At 44.5% G+C, this 14,308-nt stretch overlaps 1 protein-coding gene across 1 annotated transcript in view; it reads left to right on the top strand.

The window, feature by feature from the left end:
- NTN3 (netrin 3) overlaps positions 1–14,308 on the top strand; it is a 215,093-nt gene that overhangs the window by 161,031 nt on the left and 39,754 nt on the right. The window contains exons 4-5 of the mRNA XM_029577178.1: positions 337–486; positions 4,137–4,190. Coding sequence (XP_029433038.1) covers positions 337–486; positions 4,137–4,190 — 204 coding nt within the window. The remainder of the gene's footprint in view (positions 1–336; positions 487–4,136; positions 4,191–14,308) is intronic.

Below are 14,308 nucleotides of genomic sequence, written 5' to 3'. Positions count from 1 at the left end.
CCATATTCACATGTATATGCTGCCATCCGTAGTTGTTTGAACATTATTCTCCAAATGTGTGATTTTGGGCATGTTACTTGAGGTGATGTATCCGGTTTTCATTGGCTAGAATTAATAATACCAGTAATACCTTTAATTTTACTTACTTTTCATCAGAAAATGTTACTGTACATCAAAAGTCATGGGCAAGCTATTTGTCCCAAAGGTCACTATGGATATATTTCTGAAGTACCCTGGACTACACATGCACTGGGAATTCTGCTCAGAAAAATGGCAATGCATATTAACATCAAATTGTTATGTTTTAATCAGCAGGTTTTTTTGCTCTCTTTTCAGCTTGTGACTGCCACCCTGTTGGTGCAGCTGGTAAGACCTGCAATCAGACCACTGGCCAGTGCCCATGCAAAGACGGCGTGACAGGCCTGACCTGTAACCGCTGTGCCAAAGGCTACCAGCAGAGCCGCTCGCCCGTGGCTCCCTGCATCAGTAAGTCACGGCCCTACAGTAACATCCATAAATGAATTAAAGCAGCAGAGAATAATTTTATTACAAGGATTTGAAAAACCTAGGTTACGTGGAAGGTGATTGGTGCCTGCTACTTTTGCGTTGCTCACATAGGGGTAGATTTTCAAAGGGTTACGCACGTAGGTTACACACGTAACCCCCGAAAACCTACCCCAACCCCCCCCCCCCCCCCCCCGTGCGCGCGAGCCTATCTTGATAGGCTGCTGGCGCGCGCAAAGCCCCGGCACGCGCGTAAGTCCCGGGGCTTTCCTGGGGGGGGTGTCAGGGGCGTGTCGCGGCCGGCCCGTCATCGGGGGCCCGGCGCAACAAAGGTAGGGGGGGTTAGATAGGGCCGGGGGGGTGGGTTAGGTAGGGGAAGGGAGGGGAAGGTGCGGGGGGGAGGAAGGAACGTTCCCTCCGAGGCCGCTCCGATTTCGGCCTCAGAGGGAATGGAGGCAGGCTGCGCGGCTCGGCGCGCGCAGGCTGCCGATTTTGGGCAGTCTTGCATGCGCCGACCCCGGATTTTAACAGATACGTGTGGCTACGTGTGTATCTATTGAAATCCGGCGTACATTTGTTTGCGCCTGGTGCGCGAACAAAAGTATGTGCGCGCGTAGTTTTATAAAATCTGCCCCACAGATGTGTGATGTGTGTTTGAGTAGCTGGGAGGTGTATATGCATATATGAAGGACATAGGCCGGAATAAGCTTGAGAAAGAGTATAGAAGTAAATGTATGGGAAAACTCTTCTTTAGATGTACATTTTGTAAATGAGAAGCTAGCCGAAAGGTATACCACAGCCCTTATTAAAAGGTACGTGCTGCTATCACATGAAAAAAAAAAATATTATAGTGGCCCTTGAAAGCAGATTTTGCGTGGGGAAATTTAGCCAGTATTTAAAAGTAAGTGAAAGTTGCTAAAATTGTTTGAGGTGTTACATAATAGAGTACAAGAGGATTTGTTACAGCTAGTTTTCCTAATTGTTTTTTCCAAGCCAAAGAAAAATTTGAAATTTCACAGGTTCGCTCCAATAGAATATCATGGGAGTTGCGCGGCTGTCATAGTTCGCCAGTCTAAACTTATACTTACCTTGAGAAAGAATAAACCTGTTTTTGTCCATAAGGTGGAGGCAAATAATAGGCATGTACTGTATGTATTTGGGCAAGTAGGTGTCTGGGAGCAGAGGAGGATGTATTTGAACATCAGTGGGGGCTCCTCCTGGCAAGCCCTGGGACAAATATCTCATGAATAACACTTTTTATGACAGATGCTATTTGACAAAAACAAGATATTTCATCATTTTTATCCATGAGAGGCCAAAACGAATTTTAGTGAATAGAGCCCATTGTGTATTACACCAGTTGCCAAGTATGGGCCTAATTATGCTTGTAAATTAAAATTGTGGGACCTGTATTTGTAAAAAGCTCTTTAATTGTTTTATAACCAATCAGGCAGGGGATCCCTGTATAACCAAGCAATAAAACAAATTTGGTAATTTTGTCTTTACCGCCCAATCATAGCAATGCATTTACAGCCATTTAATGAATTAGATTTTAAACCCCTGACAGGAGGAGGTCAGCGGCAGAGAGCATGTGCAGAACCTCAGGCTTGATGTCCTGGCCTGGCCTATGCTCCCTGGATCAGATGGAGGCAGCATTCACAGCCACTATGGCATGGGGGAGGGAATTCCAGTTGTTGCTCAATGGTGACACCTACTGGCTGGAGCTAGGATTCATGCATACCTGTTATTTTAGGGGATTACAGTTTGTGGCCCCTGCCCAAAGACCATCACTGAATTTGTTCAGCTAAGAAATGTTGTAAAAATAGAGCGAATACTCCAGATAGTTACAAATCAAGCTTGCAGGGGTGGGTCACCGCCAAAGAGGCAAGTCAAAGGGGCCTGGCCCTTTAAGGGCCCCTTCAGGAGCTTCTGAGGCTAACAAATTTCTGATTTTTGTAGAATTTTGAGGACCATAGATATTATTAATTAGAAGTAAGCTTGTTTCTATTTGCTGCTGTTCAGTTGTTAATTTTTACTGTTGCTTTTGAACTGTTTTGAATATTTTTTTTATTGATTTTATTAGTTTTATATTTGTTGTAATCCCTGATGATCATGTTTTCTATTTTTGATTATTGTACCCTGCTTTGGGCCTGTGGTAAATGTGGGCTATAAATGAAAAAAGTAAGGGTGAACAGATGTCCTGTTTTATACAGGACAGTCCTATTTTTTAAGAAATCATACTACATCCTGCCAAGCAGGAACAGAACACATAGTTGTCCTGCTGTTCAATGCGATTGAATTTTATATGCAACGCACATGGGCAGATCTAGGATTTTAAAAGGAGGGGGCGTGCATCTCGTTTCCCCCCTCACTCTTGTTTTCCCTCCTGCTCTTTCTTCCAATATCTCTCCCCCTTTCCCTCTGCTTTTTCCAGGTCCTTCTCAATCACCCCTCCTCCCCGACCCACACATAGGTTCCTTTCCACCTGTCTCCTCTAATTTGTCTCTCTCTCTCCTCCAGGTTCTTCTTTATTTCTCTGTTCTCTCTCCCAGGGACCTCTTTCTCTCTCTCTCTCTCTTAAATTCATCTCCATCGCCCCCGTCGTTCCATTCCATGTCCTGCACACCCCCCCCCCCCCCCCAGGTTCCTCGTTATCTCCTCAATCACCTGTGGTCTTCATCTCCCCCCGCCCTTGGATTCCGTTCTCTCTCCCCCTATATTTTCCTTAGTATCTCTGCCCACCTTCCCCCTCTCCAGAGTTCCCAGATTCTTCTCTAACTCCCCCTCCCCTCCTTCAGGTTCTTTGGGCACAGGATAGGATAGGGCAAGCCAGCAGTGAGCATGTTCTTCCTGTCCCCTGTCAGCTGCTCCTCCACCACGGCACATGCTTCCATGTAATCCGGACAGATAGGACTGGAAGGAAGAGCAGCATGACAGGCTTTGAAGTCCATGTGTACTTTGTCCCCCGGGCTGTCAGCCTGCTGCAACTTCCACTGATTTGACTGCCAGGAAGGGAGGGTCGACCTTTTAAGCATGGCAGTGTTTACCAAGAGAATGTTCTGCGTCTGGAAACCACTAGGCCAAAGATACAACAAAGCAATAAACCGGTAGGAGGAATCTCTGTTCCGTGATCAGATGCCAAGGTTGTAGCACAGATCGGTCTTTAAGCGTCATAATGTGGGCTTGATCTTAAAGTGAAAAATGATTTTCTGTTGTTTCTTTAAGAACAACTTTTATAGTCCCAGTGAAGCACTGCATGGTGATTATTGTGGTGGGATATTGCGGCTGGCCCTTGCTATCAGAATGCACAGCAAACTGTCACGCTGCTGTCAGTTGTGTTTCTGTTTCTTCATTTTTAAGTCGTCCTCAGCAAGCAGTGGGGTTGCTGCTTCAGCCATGTCCATTCTGAACAAGGCTGATCCAGGCCTGAATTTCCCCCATTGTGTGCACAGAGATAGAGTTATAATTTTTCTTAAAAAAAAAAAAAATCAGACTTTAACTTCATCCATGCTAAAGGGCATAATAAGGACGGGATCCATCTATTCAGCTGAGGTAGCAAACCTAGGAAGCAGCCAGTCACTGACCAGTTTTAACTCGGTTCCTTACATATGTTAATATTTTTCTTTTTCCAGAAATCCCCGTGATTATTACAACTCCTGTAGTTACCAGCACAGAAGAACCAGCTGGTAAGTTGATATGTTGGGTAAACAAACATTTGAAATGTAGACTTTATCTGGCCCTCTGCACGAGGATAGGGGCCTGCCCCGCCATCCTGGTGCACTCTGCATGGGAATGAGAGACGATCTTCTCTTTCAAGCTCCAAACTTGGTCATGGAAAATGAACGATCCAAAAAAAAAAAAAAAGACAAAATATTTGGAAATGAAGTTTTAAAAGTCCCATTTACTTTTGGAAAATAACCAAGAAACTTGACAGAACCTCTTAGTATATCATTATTTTTTTTTTGTCTAAATCCAGCCCTGTCCCAGCCAAGATTAGTTTGAGATCTAGTTTATATGCCAACACTCCATCACTCTGAAGAGGGAAGCCTGATGCTTTTCAATTTAAAACTGCTTGTTAAATGTCTGGGAGTCTCTTCTCAGTTCTAGTGCTCAGAAAAGTGAGATACTAATAGTGTTAGTTGGAGCCAAGTAAAATGCAGAAAGAATCTGTGTAGGGTTGCCACCTGGCTCCATGTCATAAGGAACAGGCTAATCCAGTTCTGGTTTTATCTTATCACATGTATGAAAGGGTCTCTCCCTTCTTTACCACCCGGGAAGCTCCATTGATTTAAGCTTTGCTTTTGAAGCTGAAGATTCTGTGCAGCCATATGAATAAATTATCTATTTGATTCCTCTACAATCTGGAGAACGATATTTGTGTTTCCTACCCCTCTTGATTCATTTTCATAAGATGTATAAAAATATAACTGAACTTAATATATCTTTAAAACATTTAAATAAAACAAAACTAAAAGAACAAAACACATCTTCCTCCTTCCCTATCCATGGCATGCCTGGGATTGAAATGAAGGATAGTGATAGGAAAAGGGTAGAAGGATTAGGTAAAAACTTGGGAGGTGAGGAACGGAGAAACTGGTGTTGGATTGCCTATGGGTGTTGCATTCTTACGCAACCAAACCGGAAGAATGTCAACTGGGTAAACTGGATGGGCCAATTTGGTCTTTTTCTGCTGTTATTCACGAGGCCAATATTTATTATTTAGTTAGTTTAAAACATTTCTATTCCGCTCACATCCACTTGTTCGTGGTGGATTATCAGAACAAGTGGATATGAGCGGAATAGAAATTGTTTGAGTGACAGATGACAGCAAGTAGTCATAAATGGAACCTACTCTAGAGAGGGAAGGAGTGATCAGTGGAGTGCCTCACGGATTGGTTCTGTGGCCAGTTCAGTTCAATATCTTTTGTGAGCGATATTGCACAAGGGTTAAAATGAAAATGTTTTCTTTATGCAGATGACACTAAGATATGCAATAGAATAGACAGTATGAAAGGCAATGTAAGAAAACTTGGGGGGTGGTCAAAGGTTTGGCAGGTGGAAATCACTGCCAAGAAGTACACTCATGCATTTGGGGTGCAGACATCCAAAGGAAGGGTGGATGTCTGATGTGCATGGACTGGGAAAGAGAGCTTGGGGTGGTAGTGTCTGATGATCTGAAGGTGGTGAAGCAATGTATAAAGGCAGTAGCTAAGGCCAGAGGGGTGCTGGCCTGCATAGACAGAGGCATAACCAACAGTAAAAGGAGATGATTTCTGGAGTACTGTGTTCAGTTCTGGAGATCACATCTCAAAAAGGATAAAGATTGGATGGAAGCACTCCAGAGAAAGGCAATCAAAATGGTGTGGGGTCTGTACCAAAAGAGTTAAGAGATGAGATTGAAGGACTTAAATATTTTTATGCTGGAGGGGGGAGGAGAGACAGAGATGGTAAGATGCAGACTTTTAAAGATCTGAAAGGTATTAATGCACGGGAGCAAAACCTTTTTCGATGGAAAGAAAATTGTAAAACAAGAGGTCATAATATGAAACTCCAAGGGTGTTGAGTCAGGACCAACATCAGGAAATATTTTTTCACAGAAAGGGTAGTGGATGCATGGAATTGCCCTCCCAGAGGAGGTAGTGAGGACAAAGATGGTAATGTAATTCAAAAGGGCATGGGATAAACTGGAATAACCACACAGAGCAACAATTACCCTAAGAATAAAAATAATAATAATAATGTCTCTTTTTGCCAACATTTACTATGTTACTATAAAACATCCATAATATAAAAAGCAAAGCACAAGAGCAACCTAAAACAACCTTCCTTACATCACTGTTACATAAAACACCAACTTATATCAACGTACGAACAAAGTTCCTTCCATAAACCCTTCTCGTCTCAACCCACACACAGAAAGTGCCTGAATAGTATTAAAACTGCCATCCACAAGCAATACCACAATAAATCCAGAAAATAATTTAATTATAAATCAGAAAAACAGAGAATGGCTAACTTATCTGGCTAAAGTTAGCCGATAGGTTATCGAGGATATTCAGCTGAACGTACACGAATAAGGTTATCTGAGTAGATCTAACCGGCTAACATGCAAACCTAACCACCTATGTTTGAATATAGCCGATTACATTTAAAGGTAGAAGCTCTTACTATTTCCCTTTCGAAAAAGGAAATGTGATGTAAAGACGAGCCAAAAAATACTCTCTTTACGGCTGTGTAAAAGAGAGTTTTCAGTTGGCAAGGCCTATTCCAAACAATGTAGCACAGAGAGCTATTAATAATTATCAGCTGGAGAGTTTTGGTCTATAAGCAAGTTCACTGTGAAAATATACAGATGGGATAGCCCAAGTTAATGAACTCAGATGCAGGAGAAAAGGATTAACCAGCAGCAGCAGAAGAAAAAAAAAAAAAACCACCTTGTAAAAGTACACACGTTAGGACCTCATTTACTAAACATTTTTCCCATAGACACAGAAAGGGAGAAAAACCTTAGTAAATCAGGCCCTAAGATGGTAACTTTCATACCGGTGTGAGGACTCGCATGTGCGGGCGTTCATCGGCCCTCGCCCAGGTGTATATGTGCACATGTTATAAGATAGCCTGGCCGCTTGCATATGTGTGCTCAATTTTAAGTGGGCATTCATCTGGCTAAAAATAATGTCAGGTTTCCTAATGCACATGTTTTTAGCAAGATCGAGAGAAAGCATTTCGGTGTATGAATTTTCGGCAAGATAAGAAAATAGCACACAGGGAGTCCAGCTTTCAAACTTATTTGTTTAGTCCCATAGACATGCATATAGGGGCGCACACAGATTTGATAAAGTATTTTAGGACCTGCATGGAGCAGGCTGCACAGATTTTAAAATCTGCGTACCTCTTCCCCCAAATGTATGCACATATTTTAGAGTGTGAGCAATATTTTGCACGTACTCGGGATGTTTAGTATGCGTCACCCCCTCTCTGGCGGAAGATGCCTGAGGCAAGGGTCCACAGCAGAATCCCAGGACTGTCTTGACTCTCCTAGATCTCCAAAACATTCTTCTACCAAACTTCAGCTCTGGGAGCCAGGGGTTCTCCGGCGGGGATAAGGCCTAAGCTTCCAGGGCCCTAGGTGCTGTGGCAGGGTAACCAGGCCGCACAGTCACTCTTAGCTCAACTCTCATATTGAGAGGGGTCTGATGATTCCAAAAGGGCTCACTTGATTAAATGCTCAGAGTCCAAGGCTGGTGTTCAAGTAATAAAAAGGTTTTACTGAAGCTTAAAAAATAATATCCAGGCTATGAGTCCAAAAATTAGAAGTAAAAGGAGTAAAATATAAATAAAAAAGAAGTAAGTTTCTCTGTCCATAGCGCCTCTTTTGATGATCCTCTTTCTCTTACTGTGTCCTGGTCCAAAATGCCTTCCCCAGTTAGAGTAAGTAAGTTCTCCTCCAGTTTCAGCATGTACCAGGGATGATCGAAAAACTTCCCCCAGCTTTAAAAGTTGATTGAATCTACATAATAACTCTCAAACTTCTCCAATCTGTCTTTCACCTTGTTGTTAACTGGTCGTAAGATGCAAAACAGAGATCCAGTCCTTTGCTCCAGGGGGGGTCCTCCCTCTCAGTCAGGAGCTGATCCAAAAATCTTCTTAAAAAATCTTAGCCTTCAAAAAGACTCCTCAAATGACTAGGCCTTGAGGACCTACTCAAAATAAACATCTACACTCCTCTACATAATGATATCCTGGGATGATCTCCTGACTACACCACTAATCCTCTCTTCCAGTCCTTGCCTTCCCTCTGCAATGTCTCCTAACCCACCTCCTTCTGCAACCTCGCTTTCCCTCTGACTACTGTGCATGTTCAGTGGTTATTTGTAGTAGAGACCCATCCCAAAAAGAGGATGGCCCAAAAGCTGGGAAAGTGCAGGATATGCAAAAACCTTTCTGAAAAATCCAACCATGACTATTGGGAAAATATTAGAACAGGTTCTAATCCCTGCTATGTATTAAGAAATTGCCATGCTGGGTCAGACCAAGGGTCCATCAACCCAGCATCCTGTTCCAACAGAGGTCAAACCAGGCCACAAGAGCCTGGCAATTACCCAAACATTAAAAAGATCCCATGCTACTGATGCAATTAATAGCGGTGGCTATTCCCTAAGTAAACTTGATTAATAGCCGTTAATGGACTTCTCCTCCAAGAACTTATCCAAACCTTTTTTGAACCCAGCTACACTAACTGCACTAACCACATTCTCTGGCAACAAATTCCAGAGCTTTATTGGGCATTGAGTGAAAAAGAATTTTCTCCGATTAGTCTTAAATGTGCTACTAGCTAACTTCATGGAATGCCCCCTAGTCCTATTATCCGAAAGTGTAAATAACCAATTCACATCTACTCGTTCAAGACCTCTCATGATCTTAAAGACCTCTATCATATCCCCACTCAACCGTCTCTTCTCCAAGCTGAACAGCCCTAACCTCTTCAGCCTTTCCTCATAGGGGAGCTGTTCCATCCCCTTTATCATTTTGGTTGCCCTTCTCTGAACCTTCTCCATCGCAACTATATCTTTTTTGAGATGTGGCGACCAGAATTGTACACCGTATTCAAGGTGCGGTCTCACCATGGAGCAATATAGAGGCATTATGACATTTTCCGTTTTATTAACCATTCCCTTCCTAACAATTCCTAACATTCTGTTTGCTTTTTTGACTGCTGCAGCACACTGAGCCGACAATTTTAAAATATTATCCACTATGATGCCTAGATCTTTTTCCTGGGTGGTAGCTCCTAATATGGAACCTAACATCGTGTAACTACAGCAAGGGTTATTTTTCCCTATATGCAACACCTTGCACTTGTCCACATTAAATTTCATCTGCCATTTGGATACCAAATCATCCAGTCTTGCAAGGTCCTCCTGTAATGTATCACAGTCCACTTGTGATTTATCTACTCTGAATAATTTTGTATCATCCACAAATTTAATAACCTCACTCGTCGTATTCCTTTCCAAATCATTTATATATATATATATATATATATATATATATATATATTGAAAAGCACCGGTCCAAGTACAGATCCCTGAGGCACTCCACTGTTTACCCTTTTCCACTGAGAAAATTGACCATTTAATCCTACTCTCTGTGTGCATGCACATACTTCCAAAAAGGTCTCTCCCAGCAAGATAGCCAAACTATACCATAAAGGCCATGGCCAGGCTGGCTTCCATGGTGGTCACAAATGAGTACTTGTTGTTTCCCTCCATGGAAGTCAGCCACAAAACCACTCAAGCACCCTCACACATGCTCTCTCTCCCCCACCAAGCACCCTCACACATGTTCTCTCTCACCTCCCCCAAGCACCTTTACATGTGCTCTCTCTCACCTCCCCCAAGCACCCTTACATGTGCTCTCTATCACCTCCCCCAAGCACCCTTACATGTGCTCTCTCTCACCTCCCCTAAGCACCCTCATACATGCTCTCTCTCCCCCCAAGCACCCTCACACATGCTCTCTCTCCCCCACCAAGCACCCTCACACATGTTCTCTCTCACCTCCCCCAAGCACCTTTACATGTGCTCTCTCTCACCTCCCCCAAGCACCCTTACATGTGCTCTCTCTAACCTCTCCCAAGCACCCTTACACGTGCTCTCTCTCACCTCCCCTAAGCACCCTCATACATGCTCTCTCTCCCCCCAAGCACCCTCACACATGCTCTCTCACCTCCCCCAAGCACCCTCACATATGCTCTCTCACCTCCCCCAATCACCCTCACACATGCTCTCTCTCCCCCTAAGCACCCTTACACATGTTCTCTCTCACCTCCCCCAAGCACCCTCACATGTGCTCTCTCTCCCCTCAAGCACCCTTACACATGCTCTCTCTCACCTCCCCCAAGCACCCTCACACATGCTCTCTCTCCCCTCAAGCACCCTTACACATGCTCTCTCACCTCCCCCAATCACCCTCACACGTGCTCTGTCTCCCCTCAAACACCCTTACACATGCTCTCTCTCACCTCCCCCAATCACCCTCACACATGCTCTCTCTCCCCCCTAAGCACCCTCATACATGTTCTCTCAACCCCCCCAGGCTCGCAATCTCTCTCACAAACACACACATACACATATAACCCTCTGCACACACTGACTGTCACCTGGGCCTTCATCTTCACCATGAGCTAGACAAATCCGCCCATGCCACGCTGGAGTCTTCATCTTTGCCGCGAGCAGGACTTGCTCCACTCGCCGCACGCCAGGGCCTTCACTTCGCAGTGAGTGGGACGAGGTCTGCTCGCGGCACGCTGGGGTCTCCTACATCTTTGCCATTTTCTGCACAGAATTGATTTTCTGTGCGGGGGGTGGGGGGGGAATTCAGCGCAAATTCTGTGCTTTGCAGTAGCGCAGAATTCCCCCAGGGACTATCCACCGAAGGCCCGCGGGTCCTTTGTTGTTTTGTCGGCAGGGTGAGGCGGCCGCTAGAGGAGTTTGGGGGGGGGGGGGAGCGCAGTTTTTGCCACTTCCAAAGTTTGCCGCCTGAAGCGCCCGCCACACCTTGCCTTATTATAGAACCACCCCTGCTGCTATGACCAAGTCAAAATAAGGTGCAATCCCAGAAATTCCAGCCAGCAGTGTTTCTGTGAAGCATTGAAAGATGCCTGTGGCAACAAACATTTCAAATTGGCGACATTAAACTCGGTAAGCTCAATGATGAGTAATGATTGTCTAGGCACCTACACCTTTTTCAATCCACAATCAGTTGCTGTGCAACTGTGTAGCTGTGCATCAGTGTAGCTGTGCAAGAGAAATATTTTCATGTCCTTTTTGTTTCGTTTCAATTCTATAACCTGGTTTTGTATTTTCCCCATGTGATTTATTTGTTTTCTATTTCTTGTTTCGTTTCAGTTCGTTTTGCTTGGTTTTAGTGCATGCTATCTTAGAGTGCCAGGGCTGACCTCCCTAGATAAAGATGAGCTTGGAAGCCCAGCCTCCTGGATCGACCTCTTTCTTATTGAGGCTGACAATTGGTTGCTGTGATCTGGATTTCTGTCATGTGCTTGCAACGCCATTTCAGCTGCCTAAGTCTTTTCCTGTGCTGTTGTAAGGGCCAGATTTGGATCAGCAAGGAGAAGGTGCTGAAAGTGCTTCATTCAGGACCTTGCAGACTAGATGGCCACAAAGAGTATTGTTTAAGAACTTGTAATGCTTTGTGGTTCTGCGCTGGCAGTGCTCTCATTACAACCTTGATACCCCTTGGGGAATTGAAACCGTTGCACAATGATGGACAGAAATGGGTGAGAAATGAGCCTTTAGCAACTCTGCGATCGCCTCATATGTCTTAGAGTTTGGCAAGGCTGGAGAGAACAGCGAACGTATGATGGGCTATGGTATGGACGATTATATAAATGTAAATAAACAATAGCGTGTGTCTTTTCCCCCACATAGGGACAAGAGAAGAGCCCTTTTCAGTTCAGGGATCTGAATCTTATTTGCTTCCGGTCTGTCTGCATAAGAGTCCCAGGCTTTGAGCTGTCCCACATCAAATTCCCGAATGTAACAAACTATGTCCATACCTGCAGGTGACTGCGTTTCTACGATTTCTACTCATGGCCCTGCCCTCTGAGTGCTGGTTGATCGTGTCATTCTCACTGCATGCTCCTGCAGCGTAGAAATATTGGGTGATGCCAGGAGATATTAATGAACTTTTATTATTTTCTCCAGCACCCACTTTGGTGGGAGGTGCATAGAGATGTGCATTCGTTTTTAATGAATTAGACAATTCCAATGAAATTGCCTAATTCGGCATGGTTCAGGGGCGCCGAAAAAATGAACGGAATTTTTCTGAAATTTTCATGTTAGCGTGCACTAACATTTTAAAGTTAGTGTGCCCTACTTCCATTAGCGCGCCCTAACACGAAAATCGGGGACCCCCCCCCAAAAAAAACAAAAAGCCGAACCGCGGGAAAAATGAAATTTCCCGTGGGGGGCCCTGAAAACTAAGCCGAAACCGATAAAACAAAACGAAGCGCATCTCGCTAGCCAAGGTAAAAGACAGGAACCAAAGCCAGGAGAGTGTCTAGCACAGAGCCGGAATGTTCTATACATCTAGAGCACCCCCTGCCGCATGCATAACACTTTTCTTGATGTAAGCTTCAGACAGCACCCCTACAATAACTCATTTGTGGGCGGGGGATGAAGTGGGGGTCAGAATGTTTGGTAGAGGGCAGGAGTTTGGGCTATGCCTCCTGCTAGATACAAATATCAGTCTGGTCAGTCTATCCCAACAGACTTCGTGCTTTGGTACAATCACTCTTTTGTGGTTGGAATTTGCTTTCAGAAATCTTTGTTTCTATGCTTTATTATGCCTTGCCCTTTTTATTTCATTAGGTTTTTTTGTTTTTTTTCCTTTCTCAAAGTTATCCTTGCCTGACTCAAGGGTGGGGACTACAATTCATTTTAATACATTTTCATACCACATTTCTGTGGCTTTCACATTTTTCTCCATCTGTGTTCTTTTTATTCTGTACTGTTATCTCCTGGAAAAGTGCTGAAGTTGAAGTAACTGTGAGCTTCCCCCACAGCTAGCGCTTCCTTACTGTGATTTCTACTGGGAGAAGCTGGGAGTGGGACTGGAGTAATTCTGAGGTTTGGGGGGGGGGTTTGGGGGGGGGGTGGGCACAGCAGTTATCTCCTGTTCCTTTGAGCTCCCGGTTTAACTGGAACTTGGACTGGGATCCAGGTCTAGGAGCCTTCATGCACAAAGTATCTGGGGAGTTTCTGCCCAGTATTTTATATCCTCCTCCCACCTCACCTGTGTAACCCTATGTCGGGCCACGCAAAAAGAGAGTCGTGTTTGATGCCCACTTATGAGCTAAGCACCAGTCTCTCCTGGGTTTGCAAACAAATAAAAATGGTCACGCACATAGGTGCAGTGGATCAGGCCAAGGCAAGAGCTGTATGGATCGAGTTGGACAGGGGAAGCAACCTAAAAGCAGCTCATTCCCCTCTGTGACCCCTCTGACTGCACCCCCTGCTACCCCGGTCTAGCAGATGTCCCTCTCTAACCCACACCTTGGGATAAAGAAGGGCCTCTCATGAAAAAGTATCTTGAGCTAAACAACTCTTTTATTTCTGGGGTTTCCAGCAGTCAGAGATGAACAGCAGTAAAATTCACTGATCAGGCTCTTACAGCATTGAGGTTGCAGCAACATCAACAACAAAACACTCGTCCTCCAAATCTTCACTGGCATATCATAGCACAAAAGTTATCTCCTATTCCTCCTCGCTTCACATAACATTTAGTACTCACATCCCTCATGGAATAATTCGTGGTCAAAGACCCATTTGTATAGTGCTCTCATTTCCCTTCGAATTTCCACAAGACTATTGTGGTCCTTAACCTTCCTGAGCTGCCCATGGGCACCACCCAAGAACCAGCAATAGTGCACCAGCCTCCCATGGCTTCTGCAGGACACAGCTTACCCCTCTGCCCTCCTAAGAACTGTGGAATTCTCTGCTCAACCATTCCCTGCAGCAGAAACCACCGAGACTCTACAGGTCAAAAGAAAAACCTGAATACTACCTTATATTAACCTTAAGGAAATTTCCTCTAGTGGTTCTTCCTCAAAAGAATACACCAAATCCCCTTGATACGTCTCTGCCACAATAAGAAACTGAGGTATGCCATACTGGGTCAGACCAAGGGTCCATCAAGCCCAGTATCCTCTTTCCAACAGTGGCCAATCCAAGTCACAAGTTACCTGGTAAGTACCCAAACGTTAAATAGATCTCAAGCTACT

Source organism: Rhinatrema bivittatum, chromosome 14, assembly GCF_901001135.1.
Source record: "Rhinatrema bivittatum chromosome 14, aRhiBiv1.1, whole genome shotgun sequence".
In the NCBI taxonomy this organism is placed as follows: Eukaryota; Metazoa; Chordata; class Amphibia; order Gymnophiona; family Rhinatrematidae; genus Rhinatrema; species Rhinatrema bivittatum.
The sequence above is the reverse complement of the archived record's forward strand: the minus strand, read 5'-3'. Positions and strand labels throughout refer to the sequence as shown.